Source organism: Myiozetetes cayanensis, unplaced genomic scaffold (assembly GCF_022539395.1).
Source record: "Myiozetetes cayanensis isolate MyiCay16 unplaced genomic scaffold, myiCay2020 scf4, whole genome shotgun sequence".
Classification (NCBI taxonomy): domain Eukaryota; kingdom Metazoa; phylum Chordata; class Aves; order Passeriformes; family Tyrannidae; genus Myiozetetes; species Myiozetetes cayanensis.
Window position 1 is genome coordinate 60,176,170 of NW_026087631.1, and position 19,125 is coordinate 60,195,294.

General features: G+C 36.6%; 1 protein-coding gene across 2 annotated transcripts in view; it reads left to right on the forward strand.

The window, feature by feature from the left end:
* The window catches only part of RICTOR (RPTOR independent companion of MTOR complex 2), a 40,231-nt gene that overhangs the window by 12,918 nt on the left and 8,188 nt on the right, over positions 1 to 19,125 (forward strand). For both annotated transcript variants that reach the window (XM_050328838.1, XM_050328837.1), the window contains 14 exons: positions 340 to 475; positions 1,043 to 1,242; positions 2,234 to 2,360; positions 4,550 to 4,714; positions 5,170 to 5,246; positions 5,363 to 5,441; positions 6,272 to 6,381; positions 8,430 to 8,517; positions 9,267 to 9,359; positions 10,165 to 10,271; positions 10,917 to 11,146; positions 11,958 to 12,987; positions 16,446 to 16,623; positions 17,907 to 17,991. In XM_050328838.1, the coding sequence (XP_050184795.1) occupies positions 340 to 475; positions 1,043 to 1,242; positions 2,234 to 2,360; positions 4,550 to 4,714; positions 5,170 to 5,246; positions 5,363 to 5,441; positions 6,272 to 6,381; positions 8,430 to 8,517; positions 9,267 to 9,359; positions 10,165 to 10,271; positions 10,917 to 11,146; positions 11,958 to 12,987; positions 16,446 to 16,623; positions 17,907 to 17,991 (2,705 nt within the window). The remainder of the gene's footprint in view (positions 1 to 339; positions 476 to 1,042; positions 1,243 to 2,233; positions 2,361 to 4,549; positions 4,715 to 5,169; positions 5,247 to 5,362; positions 5,442 to 6,271; positions 6,382 to 8,429; positions 8,518 to 9,266; positions 9,360 to 10,164; positions 10,272 to 10,916; positions 11,147 to 11,957; positions 12,988 to 16,445; positions 16,624 to 17,906; positions 17,992 to 19,125) is intronic.

Consider the following 19,125-nt stretch of genomic DNA (forward strand, 5'->3'; position numbering starts at 1 on the left):
CCTTTGAAACTTGCCACAGGATACATTACAGCAGAATAAATTATAAGTATGAAAATGAGAGGAGAGCGATATCTCCTAAGAGCATAGAGGTTTTAAGTTCCTTTACTTATATTAAATAATGGTTTAGAAAACCCTTTATAAAACACAGTGCAACAGCATCTCTGCAGTTGTTTGGATAGACTCCTTGCTGTTACCTGCTACTCTTCTAACAGATTTTGATAGTCTATTGCCAGTAAAACAATTTAATGACAACCTATTTTTTCTACTAGCATTACTTTGTCTTGTGAGACTGTCCTTGTCATACTGAAAAATAGCAAATTCTTTTTTTACTTTCTGTAGGTTTGTAAGGAGGTTGCTGTATTTTTACAAGCCTAGCAGCAAACTCTATGCCAACCTGGATCTGGACTATGCCAAGGCAAAGCAACTCACTGTCGTGGGCTGTCAGTTTACTGAATTTCTTCTTGAATCAGAAGAGGTAATAAATTTTAATCTACAAGACTAGAGGTAAAATGAATAGTCTTGCTGTGTGCCACTTGGAGGAAAAACCTTAATTTTTGGTAAAGGCTTCTTAGTCACTGGTTCTTAAATCTGAAATGACCAGTGTAAGTAAGAAATACAATGTAAAATACTGAGAAAGATGACTGTGATTATGTAGAAGTTTTATTAAAAACTACTTTGTTAAATGCAACTTAGAATTTGGAGGAATTTTTCTATTGTTTTTGCTATGTGCAACCTTCCTTTTCTATTTTCTTTCTTCTTTTCTGCTAAAGACTTTTTGCCTCAGGTCAGAGGAAAACGTCATTGAATAATACTTGTCGCTTTTCCTAGAAAGAAAGAATTATTTCCTAAAATATCTCCAAGCTTATCTCCTTTTATTTGCCTTGAACCTTTTTCTTTAGTCTGAATTGATTGCCAGCCTGCATTTCTACTTTGCATCTATGTTGTGCTTGTACATTTTAAGAAATTTGAAATTATGGGTTTCAGTGCAGACAAAAGACGCAGTTCTGTTACTAACAGATGTTACTCCTCTTTGTTTTGTTAGGATGGACAAGGTTACTTGGAGGAATTGGTTAAAGATATTGTACATTGGCTCAACTCTTCATCAGGAATGAAACCTGAACGTAGTCTTCAAAATAATGGGTTATTAAATACTCTTAGCCAGCACTACTTTCTGTTTTTCGGTACTTTATCTTGTCACCCTCATGGAGTGAAAATGCTTGAAAAATGTAACGTGTTTCAGTGGTGAGTGTTTTTATTCTGTTTGAACTGTGCTTGCACTGTAACAGTTATGAAAATTGTAAACTGTGCATCAGGGCCACCATCTGGAAAGCTGGAAACTCTGAAGTTATTTTGGTTTATTTTATTTTATTTTTTTAAGAAGGGATCTTTTAGTCTGTCATAATAAACAGATAGATGTGATGTGGCATAAACAGCTTACTTTTTCCTGTCTACACCTGTCTGACAGAGATCAGACTCAGAAGGGATTATAGTGTGCTGAAAAGACAGGAGTGGGTAAATAGAAAGACAAACAAAACCCAAAACACAAACCACCAAAAACTGGTATGCATCATACTGTTTGTGAAATGTGTTGACATGTGTTGTACTTAATGCTCGGTCCAGTATACTTGAGTGAAGTTGTGAAGTTCAAAATTTTGTTCATGTACAGATAAACTTACCTTCCTTTGGGAATGAATTGGCTAGTGACTAATACCAGTTTATTTAAGTATAGTAAAATACAAGCAGAAATGCAAGTGTTTGGATGTACTCCATTTTTTTTCAAATTGGTTTTGTTGATTATTAGAAAGCAAGCTTTTTACTGGCTTCAGAAAACTTGATTTACAGTAAAATCTAGACAGTTAATAGGACTAACTTTATGGCAAGCTTTATACACAGTGTTTTACAATGAAGAATTGTTCACAGGGCTTCATGAACAATTTTCATATTCATAATCACTAATTATGCTGACAAAATTTTACAGAGCAGTTACAAAAAAAAATGTTAGTTTGGGGTTTACCCCATTGCAGTTCAGTGCATTATTTTGTCCTCATTTGACTTTACAACTATAACAGTTTAAAGATACTCCATTTCTTATGATAATTTACTTTTTTGTGGTTATACTTCATATGGAAGGATAATTCAAAGTGCTTAAGTTTAAATTATTACTTGAATAAATAAACAGATTTGTGTGAATTCAAGTACTAATTTTATTCTTCCTCCCTTTTCATGCCTCCAGTCTTCTTAACCTTTGTTCTTTGAAGAACCAGGATCACTTGTTAAAATTGACTGTTTCTAGTCTGGATTATAGCAGAGATGGATTGGCAAGAGTCATCCTTTCTAAAATCCTGACAGCAGCTACTGATGTAAGTTCAGTTCAACTTACGTTCCTTTGTTATTTGCCATTAGATATTTATTTTGTTATTCAAGATGTATGACTTTATTTTTAAGCTACTAGATACACAGAAAGGTTTTTATTTTTGTATTCTGGGAAATGAAACTCCTACTCGTCTAGCTTTTGAATTTGTTGAGAACTTCATACCTTATATTGTATTTGTGCTTAGGAAATTAAGTCATTCAGTTAGAGGTTTCTCTTGGGTGTGAATGAGATTAAAGTCTCACTGTACATAAACTAAGTGTAACATTATTGTCTAGGTCAGTGGACATCCTAAATTTATTGTGAAGGCATTGTTATGACAAACAGAAATCTATATTTCTAGCAATACCAAGCAGGTTGACCTTCTGGTAGTAAATATTGCTATAGTAATGAGTGAGGTTACTCAGCGTGGTGGAACTGAGCAGAAGCTGTAGCTCCTGGAATGAGGGGTTGGCCCCGAAATAGGACTTGGGAGAGGAAACTCTTGAATTTTAAAGGTGTAACATTATTAGACAAGCAAGCGTTGATGTCAGGGAAATGACAATTTGTAAGTTGAAATATAACTAGGAAAGAACATTCATTACTTAAAGGGGGGTTGTTTCTGTCACCTGAACAGACAGAATGTATTCTTGAGTGGATATGAGAGAGAATAAAGTAAGTGCTACCTTTAAATATCTCATGGTGTTTTGGAAGGTGGGGAAGGGAATTCAGGATATTTCTCTGAGGCTGTCAAAGATAAGATGATTCTTACAGGTAAACAGTGGAGTCTAAAAGTAAAGAAGATAGTTAGGTTGAAGGGATGACTCACTGGAAGAAGAGGGTGAGGCTCACTACTGACTACGGTTTTTTTTAATTGGCTTCTCAATTTTGTTTAAAGGCAATGAAAATATATGGGATTTGACATAATTTCTGAAAAGCTATGTTTAGTAAGGGAGAAAGTTGATCTCCAGTAGGCTTGCTTCTTTCAGAAATCTTAATTCCTTGAGAGTGTCTCCAGACAATAAAAATTAGTTTCTGTTGTCAATTCGAAATTACAAGGGGAGAGTAGCATTTTAGAGTGACTGTGTCCAACAAAAACATTTGCAGAGCAATATCCTTACAGATCAGTGAAGGAGAAGCACGTCCTAACCTACTTTCAGATGTGCTTTGGTAACTCATGCTAAAGCAAATTAATGCTGCCTCAGCTGCCTTTCTGCCAGTTCATGGTAGAAATAGCAGAGTAGCCAGTGTGCCCTCAGGTGCTGCTGTTCATGACCTCAAGTTTTATCCTTATAGGTGGCTGGGGGGGGAGAATTACCCTCCATGTACTGGTATCTATGCTCTGCTGAGTGTAGTCAATGAGCAGTGACTTCTGACTTGATTCATCATTTCTGGGGGTCTCAAAGCCCTTTAATAGTAAAAGTAAGAACCTTCTGACAGATTAGAGCTTTATCTATGTTTTTCATGTAGTTCATGCATGAGGGAAAGAGAGATCATCTGCACTGGTTTTCCTATTCATTCTCATGAAATGTAAAAACATTTCAGGATTTTCCTTCATCTGGAAAGACAATGCTTGGCTTCCCCTCTCTGGTCTTTACCCCTCTTCTCTTCTCCACACTGAACAGATGAACTGATCAATTTATGCTGTTTATTCAGTAAGTTTTGAACAGCAGTACAGAAATTGACAGGGTACTTTGTTCATTATGCTGTCCTTTGGAGAAACTCATAGTAGTAGGGGAAACTTTTTACAGAAAATAACATTTGAGGGTTTCTAAGAAGTTTAGAAGACTGAGTATTTTCAGGAAAGAAATAAAAATTTATTAAAATAAGTTCCCCAGAGGTTCTTATATTTGCTTTTTAAAGTCTTTTGCAAAACATTGCAAACTTGAAAGTGCGTGCAATTGCACTGACCACTTGCAAGGTATATTTGTTGCTAATTCTGATGACTTTGTATGATGTTCTCACATAAGGGCTTTTCAGTGAGACTCGCAGTGACCAATTTACTTGTGATTTCACTCAATTTTCCTATTTGATAAGATAGAAATAGCTCTAATAATCTGTAGTTTTGTTAGATAAGGTGTTCATCACAGCTGCTTGGTGCAAGATACAATAATTGAAATGTCTTTGTAAAAGTTATAAATTACTGACTTCATTAACTGTTTTTCTTCCATTCAAGAAAGCATTTTCCTTGCTTTGCAGAGCTGCAGGTTGTATGCAACAAAACACTTACGAGTATTGCTGAGAGCTAATGTAGAGTTCTTCAGCAACTGGGGGATTGAGTTACTGGTGACCCAGTTACATGATAAAAATAAAACTATTTCTTCTGAGGCACTTGATATTCTAGATGAGGCATGTGAAGACAAGGTGAGCATCCTTTCCCTTTTTAATGTCTTTTTGGTATGATACTCTTAAGTCTGTTCCCCACCCCTTTCCCTGGTAGCAAAGTAAAAATATGTAAGAAGTTACTCATGGTTGCTTTTCTTGGTTGTCGCTGTTGGTCTTATAATAGTTTATAGACCCCTTTAATGAAAATACTGCAGTATGACTGACAGGAAAAGTGTAGACTTCTGGATTATGCCTATTTTAAATAAGAATTGCAACTAATTCAGCTGTTTTGTTAATGATATTTTTTGTGATGTAATATACATTTAATGACAAAAGGTACCTAAAATTTATAATATTAGGATACATTTGGTGCTGTTTTATACTTCCTGTTGTGAAAAACTTGCTACTTCATTGCTGGCAGTTTGATGTAGTTACTGCAGCTTTCAGAATAACATAGTGCTCAAATACTCCATATGTGTTCTTAATTATTTTAGGCCAATCTTCATGCCCTTATCCAAATGAAACCAGCTCTTTCTCATCTTGGAGACAAGGGTTTGCTTCTACTCCTAAGGTAAATGTTGAATATGCTACTTGACTTCACTCTGTGAAAACAAATAAATGTTGCTTTTTATTCGTATTGTGTGACTTTTTTTTTTAGAGTGGTAACTGTCTGATGTTATTTTACAGATTTCTGTCTATCCCAAAGGGCTTTTCGTATCTAAATGAAAGAGGTTATGTAACAAAACAGATGGAAAAGTGGCAAAAGGTAATGCTAAGAAGAAAGTGTGCTTGATATAAGGAGGGGGAATGGTGTGAATATGGTTTAGACCTTAAAAATATTGTATATTAATGTATGTGCCTCAGTAATGCAAATATATTTATTGCCTCAGTGACTTAATGTTTCTGAAGAAAAAAGTTGACAGGGACTTAGAGTTCCGTAGCTCCTCTGTATATGTGGGCTTTTGATTTACCTAGGCCTTTATATAATTTTGATATTTTAGAAAATATTTCAGAGTGTGGTGACTTTGCAAAAGAGATTGGTTTGTAAGGTCTTATCTAGAGGAGTGTGCAAAGGATTGCCACTTTTCAAGATACCTATTACCTCTGGTTATTGCTAATTGTAGTTAAATGTAGAGCTCACGAAGATAGAATTAGTTTATTCTGTTAGGAAGTAAAGAGGAACACAAGACCATTAAAAATTCATAGTTGCCATAACTTGAGTAAAACTCTCGAGACATTACTTTGCTTTTGTAATCGATTATAAGTGATTGGTCTCATTCCTGTGGGCAATTTTTTAACTAGTTTAACTGTCACTTCTCAAGGAGTGCTGAAGAGATTGTTTGAGTTTGTTAGATGTGAAGTATTTCCTTCCTTTTTTTAACAAATTCGCTGTAATGGTTACAGAATCAATTGTTGACTCTGCAAATTCATTGTATGTATGAAGTGCATTAATTTTGGTGAGCCCCACCTTCAAATTATAAAAGAATTCAGCCAGCCTTAAAGGGCAGTTGAATTATTTCTTTCTTATAAAGTATCATGCTAGGAGACCATAAACCACTATATGTATTGTATCAACATTCGTCTGCCTTCTTATAGGAATATAACCTAAAGTATGTTGAACTGATTGAAGAACAACTTAATGAAGCACTTACAACATATCGCAAACCTGTTGATGGTGATAACTATGTTCGTCGGAGCAACCAAAGGTAACTTGGGGAAAGTGGGTCTTGAGGCATAAGCTGGTGGGACTGATCAAGGAAGCTGTAAACTAGAACGTATGAGGGAAGGGCATACCAACAGGGTTTCAGTTTACACTGCTCCTGGGAACACAGAGGTCTCAGGAGCTTATCTGAAATGCTTCTACAACACGGTAGAAGAAACAAACAGGATGAACTGGAAGTGTTGGTCAGTTCCCAGAGCTTTAATATCACTGGTATTAGCAAGGCTTGGTGGAATGAGCCCCATGATTGGAGTGCTGGGATGGTAGGCTACAAGTGGTTCAGGAGGGATACGCTGGGTACAGAGCAGGTGGATGCATCACTCTATACATAAGGAAGAGGTCTGATTATACAATTAGTGGTGATGTGTTTGAGAGCCTCTGGGTAGGATTAAGGGAAATAAAGGAGATGTAGTGGGTGTCTCCTATTGATTGCTCAGCCAGGATGTCAGCAGTGATGAGTCATTCAGTAGGCAGTTAGGAGAAATTTCTGGATCTTGTTCTCATGGGCTTCTTACAGAAGACTTAACTCCCCAGGCATCAACTGTGAATATCATACTGCAGTAACAAGCAAGCTTGGAAATTCTCAAAGTCTGTAGTAGATACCTTCTTGTCACAGGTACTTAGTGAGCCAGGTAGGAAAGATGCCCTGCTAGATTTGCTGTTTGTGAATACAGGAGGACTTGTGGGAGATGTGATGGTCTTGGCCACAGTGATCGTGTCATGGCTGAGTTGAGAGTTTTCAGTGTAGTGAAAAAAAGGACAGCAGAGTTACTGCCTGGAACTTCAAGAGAGCTATTTAGCAGAGTACCCTTTTGAGGGCCCAGGACTCCATGAGTGCTGATCTCTCTAAGAAGTGCATTTTAGAAGCACAGGAGCAGGCAATCCCATTATGTTGTAAGTGAATCAAGTGGGGCAGAAGATCACCTTGGCTGAACAAGGAACTCCTCATGGAGTTCAAGAGGAAAAGAAAATTATATGATCTCTGGAAACAAGGTCAGGCTTCTCAGAAAGATTATAAAGCTGTGATTCACGTAAGCAGGCACTAAAGGGAAGGCACAAAAGGCCAAAGCTCATTCAGGACTGAAACTGGCCAGTGTTCTGTCATACGATGAGAAAGGCTTTTTTAAATGCATTAGTGGCAAGAGTAGGTCAGAAGAAAACATTGGATCAATAATTTTTGAAGATGGTTACCTGACTTGTAGGGATGGGAATTGTAACTTCCATTTGTGGACACTAAAATTGTAAGGGACCAGCTTTATCAGCTGAATGTTCACAAAGTCATGAGGCCTGATGGGATTTCTTCCAAGGTACTGAGGGAGCTAGTTGATGTTGTGGCAGGACCCAGCTGTATCAGCTACCAAAGGTCTTGGAAGCCTGGGGAGGTCCCTTCTGACTAGAAATTGTTATTCCAGTTTGCACGAAGGGCATAAGGGAAGACCCAGAAAACTGAAGACCTATTAGTCTAAACTCGTTTCCTGGAAAAATTATGGAGAAGGTTACACTGAAAATTATTGAAAGGCATATGTTAACTTTGGAGAAAAGAAGGCTGAGGGATGATCTCATTGCTCTCTGCAACTTTACGAGGAGGGGAAGGGAGAGGGAGATGCTGATCTCCATGGTATCCAGTGACAGGATTCATGGGAATGGTTCAGAGCTGCACCAGGGAAGGGTCAGAGTGGACATAAGGAATGATTTCTTTATCACAAGGCTTGTGAGTAGTCACATAGTGGAACAGGCTTCCTAGAGGGGTGGTTGATGCCCTAAGTGTCAGTGTTCAAGAGGCTTTTGGACAGTGCCCTTAATAACAGGTTTTAACTTTTGGTCAGCCCTGAAGTAGTCAAGCATGGGCTTGGAATGATCATTGTAGGTTCCTTGCATTCAAAATAGTCCATTCCTTTGTAAATGCCTCCAAAGAATTCTCTTCATTTGAGAAACATGAAGAGTAACTCATTGCATTACACTGCAGCATAATTTATTTTAAAAGAAAATATTAGAAATGCTCGTAAACTTACATATGATTTCTCTTTCTACCAGATTACAACGACCACATGTATACCTGCCAGTTCACCTTTATGGCCAACTGGTGCACCATAAGACAGGATGCCATTTATTGGAGTCTCAGGTGAGGATAATAATTGTTTATAACTTGAAATATTTAAAAAGATCACTGTAACCCTTTTTAAATAGGTCTTGAAAGAGATGGCATTTAAACAGTCATTGCAAAATAAGTTGTGTTGTTGTTGATTAAGTTATGAAAGTATTTGCCATTTAATCTCATGTAAAATTCCCTCCTGGTGTTGAAATACCAGCAAAATACCTTGTAACATTTTTCTTAAAATGACTGGCAAAATCTTAGAATGGAAAGTAATCCATAAATAGAAAAAAATTTGTCAGTCTCTGTGAATTGTATATTGACAAATATACCTGCATTAAAACTGTACCTATCCTTTTAAGCATACAAAAATGTGGAGGTGAGGGAATAAAATCTTTTGAATATTCTGAAAATATAAAAAGAAAAACCTTAAACCGCTCCATAATTGCTTAAATTCACTTTTAAAGTGGGTTTGATTATGATAATTGAAAAGTTCAAGAGAAAATGTATATATTCCAGTGTGTTGGTTTGACTAATCTTCTGTCTTTATATAATCTGAAATAATTTCATACAGTCAGTGATTTCACTTAGATTTTCAAGTTCTTGCATTATCATGTCTGTTCATTTATGGTTATAATTCCAGAATTACCGCTGTTCATCTTGGAGTACATACTTTAAATAAGTGCTCAAACTTTTACTATAAATGCAAGAAAACCTGTTTGACTGAGGTCTCCTTTTCATTTTCAACTTAATTTTTTTCTTCTGTTTTTCTCCTTCAGAGTATTGTTACAGATCTGAGTTACACTGTTCGGTCCCCAATGCTGGATAAATGGGAAGGAATTAAGCAGCTGAAAGCAGCCCTTTGGGCTTTGGTTAGTAACAGATTTACAAACCTTTTGCAGTTGTTTAGTTACGACTCGTGATTCTGAAATAACCAAACAAAATGCCATATAAATAATGAATTAGGGTTTTTGTCCAAAAGTATGTGATTTTTTCAAGGTGGAATTCTGTACCATAACTGGACTTCAAGTTAAAAGTAGTTCACTGCACCTACTTTGTTCTGAGTTTTTTAATAGTCACTTTTTCTTTTTAACAAATTCTTTTTAACAAAAAACCCTCCACACTGCCATATGTAACAACAATATTAGTATGGATTTACAAGTAGTTACAGGTTGCTGTGGGCTAATTTCAATGTATTCACTGTGGTAGTCTCTCATACTTCCGGAAGAAAATTGTCTACCAGTGTTGATGCGTGAGAATGTAGGTGGTCATGACACCCCTGGTAGTTGGACTAGGCAAAAACCTAGTGTTGGTGTGAATCCAAGCTGCACTTCTAAACTGTTCTCAACTGTTTGTCTGCTTCTTTGTTGTAATAAAATGCCTATGTAAGAGGAATATAAAATGAATAAACCAGGATCATACTGCAGGCTGCAGTAGAAGTGAGGAATACATAGTAGTTTTAACTGTAGGCTTTTTTAGGTATTATAGGTTAGTGTGCTGAGTCCTTTTTTTGGATTTGCACAACTAGGAGATGCAGACAGGGTGCTCAGATCTCGTAATTGCTTTGAGAAGATGTGGTTTGAAGCTCTCTCAACAAACAAAAATGTCAGAAGTTTTACACTGACAGTGCTGCAGATCAGATCAAGATCAAAACTTACTTGACGAATTTTATTCCAGGGCAACATTGGGTCATCAAACTGGGGTCTTAACTTGCTTCAAGAGGAGAATGTAATTCCGGATATAATGGCGCTTGCTCAACATTGTGAGGTTCTCTCTGTTAGAGGGTATGTGTATCTGATTTATACATAAAATTTCCAGATGGTAGTTGCCATCAGTTTTCAAATAGCTTTACCCCATATACATGAATTTACCTTTGTACTTTTTTGGAAACCACCTGTTAAAGATCACTGATGATTAACTATCAATCTCAGTTTGATGCAATAGTAGAATTGTGTAAGAAGTTTGCAAGAAAATGCAGTTAGCAAATTAAACCTACGAGAAAAGATGCATACTACTCTTCTTTAAAAAAAAAAAATTGCACTTATCTCTTTGAAAATCAATTTATCATTCCATTATTTTTATTGAACATCTTTTTGAATCTTTAAAAGCATAAATAGATGATATTTTTCCTAATACTGCTACTGCAGTAGTGTTTGTCCTTTTTTTCAAAAGGTACTTTTCTACTTTATGTAACACAGCTCTTGTGAGAATTAATTTTTATTTTTGAATACTGTATTGTTCTCAGATACTTCAATGCATTTCTTAAGCTTCCATTGGTTTACAAATAAAAAATTAACAATATACTAGTTGACAATTTTGTGAAGTTTCTGCTGAATTGTTTTGAAACTTTCCTTTGAAAAGAGAAATAAGATTAGTTAAATTAGATGCTATTATTGTTGCTCTTTTTTCTATATATACGTTAAATACAGAACCTGTGTCTACGTGCTTGGTCTAATAGCCAAAACTAAACAAGGATGTGACATTTTGAAGCATCACAACTGGGATGCAGTGAGACACAGTCGTAGACAGCCTTGGCCGGTGGTCCCTGATGACATGGAGCAGCTCTGCAATGAACTTTCTTCTATACCCAGCACTCTTAGCTTGAACTCTGAGTCCACCAGTTCTAGGCACAACAGTGAAAGCGAATCTGCTCCTTCAAGTAAGTAACCAAAACACCAAGACAAGCGAACAAAAGAAAAGCAAACAAATGGAAAAAAGCCCCAAACCACGACAAAATGGTATTTTGGTGTCCTTACCAACCTTCTGGGAGGATGAGGTTCAGACAAATGGTGTAAAGGTGATAGTACAATAATAAGAGTGCAAGTAAGAGGACAGTTATGTGCATTCAGAGAGATGCAGACAAGTGAGAGGGATTAAAGAATGTCTTAACTTCACATTTAGTGTAGAAGAAATAAATTTTAACATTAGGGTAAGTTACTAATTTTTTATGTCAAGTCTTGTGAGTTTCCCGTAATATGCTGCAGAAAACTCTGTGCTTAGGTATAAAGATACACTTGGTTGTAGCCAAAGGAGTATTTTAGAAAATAGATTCATGTATTCTCTGGATGTACATACATACACACACACAAAACATTGTATTTAAATCTTTGGGTATTTTGAGTATCTAATGCATTTTATTTTTGCTATATGTAGCTGGAATTTAAATCCAGAAGTGTACCATATTTAGATACCATGAAAGGAGTGCTTTGATTGAATCCCAGTAGGTGGATATTTGCACTGAAATACAATGGTGTGGCTTTTCTTTTGAAACAATGAGACCTTCACCTCAGATACTCCTCAAGTTAATTAATTTGCACTGCGTTCTGCAGAAAAAAATTATGAATTAATGTTGCTGTAAATTGCATAGATTCACACTTTAGCTTCTGTAGAAAGGCTTCCTATTTTGCAGCATAGTTTCTACACTCTGAAGGAATGTCCATTTTCAGTGACAAAGTCTCGTATAATTTCAGGTATGTTCATCATGGAGGATGACCGTTTTGGTAGTACTTCCACCAGTACTTTCTTTCTAGATATTACTGAAGATGCAGAACAAATATTTTATGACAGACCTGGACCTTCAAAGGACAAAGACCGTAGTCCCTTTCCTTTTTTCTCTTCTAGCAGACTTGTGAAAAATCGCATTCTAAACTCTCTTACTCTACCTAATAAAAAACACAGAAGTAGCAGTGATCCAAAAGGAGGAAAGCTGACATCATCTGACAGTAAATCAGGCCTGAGGCGAAATCGTACAGTAACAGAACCTAGTGGTAGCATAGACTTTCCTGCTGGGGAAGAGTTCAACCCTGTTTTCAGAGTTCCAAAAATCCAGACTTTACGATTAGAAACTTCTTTTGTTGGAAGTAAACACGTGGAAGACACTGATAGTACCCCAAGTATTGGAGAGAATGATCTGAAGCTGCCAAAAGGTCTTGGAAATGAAATTCATCGGGAAAACACAAGTAAAGAAAGGCTGATAGGAGATGGTACTACACAAACACATTTCAAGAGTCGTAGCTTAAGTTTTAATACAGATACCACAACAAGTGGCATAAGCTCAATGAGCTCCAGCCCTTCAAGGGAGACTGTAGGTGTGGACACTACAAATGTAGATACTGACTGTGGAAGTTTGAGTACTGTGGTAAGCACAAAAACAGTTAAACCAAGTCACTGTTCAACACCACAGCCTAACCACCTGCCCCTCTCAAAATCCAACTCTGTATCCCTGGTACCACCAGGCTCTTCTCATACCCTTCCCCGAAGAGCCCAGTCTCTTAAAGCTCCTTCACTTGCTACGATAAAAAGTCTTGCTGATTATAACTTCAGCTACACGAGTTCTCGAGATGCCTTTGGCTATGCTACACTAAAGCGCCTACAGCAGCAGAGGATGCATCCCTCACTGTCTCACTCAGAAGCCCTGGCATCTCCAGCAAAAGACGTGCTGTTTACTGACACTATTACCATGAAGTCTGGCAGCCTGGATTCTCGGTTAACCCCAAGCCGGTAAGAGATTATTATGTGCTCATTTCTTACTTCAGTGCTGAAAGAATCAGTTAAATCAGAAAAATATCTTTCTAATGCTTCTTCCTGTCTGCGCCTAAAAGGGGCAATTGTTGCAAGGTGATTCCTAGTTCCACTGAAAGCGGTACCAGTATTAGTAGAATAATATAAGAGAAGAATAATGATCAACTTTGTAAGTACTGTCAGAGAAACCTGGCTTAGCCCCTCTAATGCCGTTGTGACAAAAGAAGATGTTTCCTTTTATCTGTCACATTTCCTTCCTGTTTTATTTTTCATAATGCAAAAACGCAATTTTACTGTTAAAGTTGCAAACACACCAAATTGCCCATGAAGTCAGAGCTGTATTTTAGAAGTGAATTTTCTCAATGTCATTGGGTGAGGTTTTAGGACAGGGACTCCTGCCAGTATGCTATATTTGTGTTCACTGTGGCATTGAGACCAGTGATGAGATACTGGTACCACTGATAGGAATGTCAGTTTGGCTTCTTAGCTACAACAGAGCGAAGATTTTACTCATAGCATTTATTTTTAGGTGGCAGTGTCACCTCTTTATTTTTGAGCAATATTAGATGTTCTGAAGACTAATTAGAGAGTTACATAAGATGTCTGGCTCTTGACATTGACACTGTTCTGAGCTGCGACAGTTAGTGCTTAACAACTTTCTCTTAAAAGGCCTTGTATCAGATTTTTCCTTTCACATCATCTTTTATGTAGTGTGTTGGATTTTCACACTACTGTTTAAAAGGAAGAGACACTTTCTGTCTCGGTTCTTCCCTTAACATCATCTCTCAGATGAGAGAAGTCAGAGAGGCTACCAGTATATGCATCGTCTGCTTACTGCACAAATGCCCAGTTCCTGAGCTGCATTCCTCATACCCAGATGAGTGTATATACACTGCCTGATGATTGCTCTGCATTTTTGGCCTGATAAAGAGCAACATTCATTTGTTGATATTTTCACATCGTTCTGAAAAGATGCTGTAAAAGATAATTTCTTCTCCCTTTGTGCAGCTAAGTTAGAACTAGACATGAGTGTAAATTAAGAATGATTCAGTAGTTAACCTGTGCTATCCTGGAAATTGGAAGTGCTGTTCCTTGCTCTGTCACTGGCTTCCTGTGCTAGTGCAGGAACAAATCAGTGTCGTTTCAGTGGTGGTACATGTTCTGTTAGGGCTGTAAATAGTATTGTACCATTCCTTGTAGTCATGCCCTTGATGTGCAGAGCAGCCTTGCAGCAGTGGACTTTCATACAGAGACTCTGCATGCAGTGTCATACTGACAATATCCCTAGTGCTTAGCTGTTCATGTTCTCTTGTATCAGTGGATAGGCTCAAGGATTTGGCTGACCTGTTTAATACTGAACTGAAATATCTGGAGTGCTCATATCACTCAGAAGGTTAAATAATTGCAGACATACATGCTAAAAGAGATTTTCAAATTGTGTTGGTTACTAATATAATTGATTGGAAGGACTGCAGTGTAACCAGTACATGTGTTTTTCTTAGTGCTTACAGTTCAGGTTCACTGCTGAATAATTCTTATAATTTCAGATTATGTTTACTAATCATTTCAGAGTAAGTTTACTATTTCCCACTAAAATTGTCCTTAACTGCTGTTTAAATAATAAATTAGAAAGAAATATACTGTTCTTTTTATCTGTCAAAGCTATTTCTGTCAGTCTTCAGAAAACTTTCATTTATGGTTTATTGGCAGATTTATGTGTTAGTAGCAACTAGCAGCGATAGATGTATTTTTGTGATGATTTTAGTTGTTCTTTTCATTCAGAAGGTTAAAAAGCCTTTTTATTTGCATGAATTGTTTTGTGAGGCTGAATTTCCCACCTTTGACTTTAGAGACCAACAAAAATGTTAATGAGCATGTCTCGAATCCTGATAGGGCTCTCATCCTATCACCTCCAGACATTCCCTCATGAAAACTTAGTGATGTTTATAGCTACTGATGATACATCTGTTAGCTTTTCTAAGAAAAGCAGGGACAAATGTTTAGGATTAATACTTCTATCTTTAATTTTGAGAGTCATTGTAGCATGTTTTATTATGAAATAATTAATGCAATTGGTAACTTTTTAAGTTTATACAATCTTTAGGTGGGAAAAGTCCTTTGAGTCCAGCTACTAACAGAGCACTGCCAAGTCCACCGTTAAACCATGTCTTTAAGGGCCACATCTACATGCCTTTTAAATGTGTTGATGGTGACTCAGCTGCTTCCCTGGGCAGCCTGTTCCAACTCTTGACAACCCTTTCAGTGACAAAATTTTTCTTAATATCCAATCTAACCTTACCCTGGCACAACTTGAGACCTTTTCCCTCTCTTTCTGAAGTATGGCTTGACTGTTATTGGAAATCCACTGCTACTGTAATTAGCAGTGGTCTGAATAAGTAAGAAAACTGTTGATATCCTGGAAGTTGTTTCGTGCATTTTTATTGCTTAATAATTTTTTGAACCTTACCTGATCAAATTTTGATAATTTAATTTTATCTAAATATAAGACTGCTAGTCTGTTAGGAATAAGAAGACTTTTTATTGCCCATCTAAACCAAAAAATTGATAGAAAACTATTTTGAAGGCAAAAAAGAAAGCAAATGGTAACTTTACGTTCCAATATATAATAATTTGCAATAAAAATTTACTGTTGCTGATGTATGTCTTGTTATTGAAAAGCTTTAATCCACTGCATATAGACCATCTACATTACCATCTGATTAGCAGAAAACGTTTATAGTTTTGTATCTTTGATGAGAAGTAAAATGACAAGATGGCCAGATGTGAAGTTTCCATTACTGGGGCTCTGATCAGCACTGAGAACTTGTTCTCCTGCTTCTTTTCTCCTGTCTTGTTTTCCCAACCTCTTTCTTTATTCATTCTTCGAGGTATTTTTCGCAGTCACCTCTGCTCACTGTGTAGGTTTAGGTTTGTTCTTTGTGCATTCATGTTGAGCAAATACTTCCTCCATGCTTCAGTGACCTGGTGGTGGCACCTTTGGAGTACAGGGAAAAAATATTCCCTGCACGCATTGCTGGTAGGCTCAAGGCCTACCTTTGCAGGGATGTGCCTGCTCAGCTCACAGTTTGTGAATATCCAGGAAATGATGTTCAGTGTATAGGTACATTTTAAAATGAGGCAGTTAGGAGTTTAAAAGCCTAAATCTTTACTGCCTCCGTATGGGCTGTCAATATTCAAAGCCTGTAAACTTGGAGAAAATTAGCTTGAATTCCTGTACTAGGAATTACAAAGAAGAAATTTTTACTCTAGGAACTGCCAAACTATGCAATATGAGGCAGAAAAAGCAATGAGCCTGTAGCTGTAATTTGTTGTAACAAGCTCTGAGATCTACAATGTGGTGATAGGGATAGTCTTACTTTTAATGTGCCTGAATGGGAGAGTTACTAAAATTGTGATTTATTGTTTCCACGTTGCAGGTTCATGAAAGCTTTAAGTTATGCTTCGTTAGATAAAGAAGATTTATTAAGTCCTATTAACCAAAACACACTTCAGCGTTCCTCTTCTGTTCGCTCCATGGTTTCTAATGCTACCTATGGTAGCTCTGATGATTACATTGGCCTCGCTCTCCCAGTGGATATCAATGAAATATTTCAGGTGGGTATGTGTTAACTGATTTGGTTTGTATTGTTTTTCTTACTGAAAGGTAGGTAGTCAACTGTTGCCTTTTCATCAGAATAGATTAAGTCTGGAGAAATGAGCAAAAACGGATGTGGTACTTTCAAGAAATGCATTTCAGAGAACAAGAGGTTTTCTTCTAACCCTGTTTGCACAAGGTCACTAGTCTGGTCTGTTTTATTAGTCAAATAATGAGACAGACTATGTTAGAGGAGTGCGAAACAACAGTGACATAAATTGCTGTCATAAGATTTTTGACATCTGATTTTTTTTAACTGAAATTAGCATAGTCTGTGGACATTTGTTAATACCTCTTTAGCCAACTAATTGATCATCATGATGACCATTTATGGTCAACCATAAATTATGTGCATAACCAAACAGTTAACTCCCTGCTTACCATGATCTTGGTTAAATAATAAAATATTGGTATATATTTTATCATAGTGTTAAATTATATTGTCTTTACTTAACCTCAAAGATATGTATTTTTAAGTTAAAACAGGTTATTTTAAGTGTCTTATCAATTGCTTTCCTCTTTCTGTTTGGTAGAAAACACATTCTGGTTTAACAAACTGATACATGATAGGGTTTAATATTCTGTTACTTAAATATCAAAACCAGGACATGGTCTATGTCAAAAGTAAATCAGTGGACTTCCTTATCTTTTCTTTATTTGTTGGTGCCTTTCAGTAGTAAATCACTTCCTTACTAATCTCACAAAAATACAAAACCAAGACCAAAGGCAAATTGCTCTATAATACCTGCTTCTATTTTCCCTTTGTGAAATGACTGCTTTTTCTTTCTCCTTCACATTCTTTATGGCGTATTTAGGTTGCTAAATTTCTTCTCTCTGAAGTCTTTTTGTAGTTGAGACATATCTCAGCTCTGTGTCCTACAGACAGCATGTTAGATGTACTGAATGTTTTTGCACTTCATTCCCAAGATCTCCAGTGCTGTAGAGTCATCATGGGCAAATTATTAATAGCCACTGTGGGTCACTGGTTCCCATACAGCATCTCACCACTGTTAGAACATTTACTAACTGGTAATAAGCCTTACTTAATAAACATCCATTCACAAATGTATATTTTTCTCATTTGGCTTTTTTTCAGTACTTGGGAGTTTATTCTTAATTTTCTTCTCTAATTATACCTTTTTCTTGAAGTAAAAAATCAACAACATTTTATTTCCTCATAAAATCCTTTTTTCCTTTTGTATGATTATCTCCTGTAATTTTAACTTTCATTTGAATATTCCAGGTAAAGGAAACTCCATATTTCCAGAAGAAAACTACACCTCCACTGGATGACCGTGGAGCTAGGGTCTTTGCACCTGATGCAGGAGGTACTGGTTTTGTTCCCCTCCTGCATCTTTCTGTTGTATGTTGGTATATTGGGTGGGTTGTCGATTTATTTGTTAGTTTTCATTACAGAAAAGGTTGTTTTTTAGATGTTAAGTTTTGAGAACTGTGTTCTGGAATCTGGATAGCAGGCCATTAATTCCCTGTTTTATTTAGTTTGAGATAATATAGTGTTGCTTCCAAGTCTGGTCCTGCTCTAATATATGGAGGAGGACAGTCTGCATATCTTTAATATTGTGAGCTAATGCTAATCAAGGATAGGTAGTGATACTGAATTAAAGGAAGTAACACTAGATAAAGTGTGAATGCCACATTGAACTGTTACATTTATATTTCCCTTTGATTAAACGTAAATCTATAGAAACCAGTAACGGTGTTCAGTGTTTATTGCAGAAAGTAAATTTTGTCTTTCTGTGATGTGTCCATCACAGTTGATCAATGAAGGTGATGGGACATCGTACAGGAGAACTACAAGTACTCTAATGTGTGGCTTGTTCTGGAATACAATTTCTGTTTACTCCAGGGAAGTCAAATTTGTAGGGTCTCAGTGTGTCTTTTAAGAAGGACAGCTGGAAAACAAAGAAGCCTTGAAACTGGTCCTCTAGCAGTATATTAGGATAGCTGTAGTCTGCCTCCTGGCTAACTGGAATTTCCTTACAACCACTTGGAGCATTGAAAAAGACACACTTTACTGATTTTTTTTCTTTTGCTTTGTTAGTATTATATACAAAATTGATTTTTCTGGAAGTGTGTTTCTGTAGATTGCTAAGTTTCACTGTAAAGTAAATCTTGTTCAAAATTGTATTTGTTTGATTTTTTCACCCAGGAAAGAGCATGTGACTAAAGTGTCTTCTGCTTCTTTCTGCATTGTTGAGTCTGGTTTCTTCCTGTCATGGCCACTAAGTTACAGTTTTTTAAATAGCATTTCTATGTGCATTAGTGCATGTGTAATTTAAACATCTGGTGTATTTTATTAATCTTGTTGCACACTATGAAAATTGGTAACGTATTGGTGTTATGTGGATATTAGTAATGTTGATATCATGTTAGGATTTACCACTTATCATCTTTTACAGTATGGGTGTTTAGAGGTTAAACTCTGTCCTTTGCAATGTCGC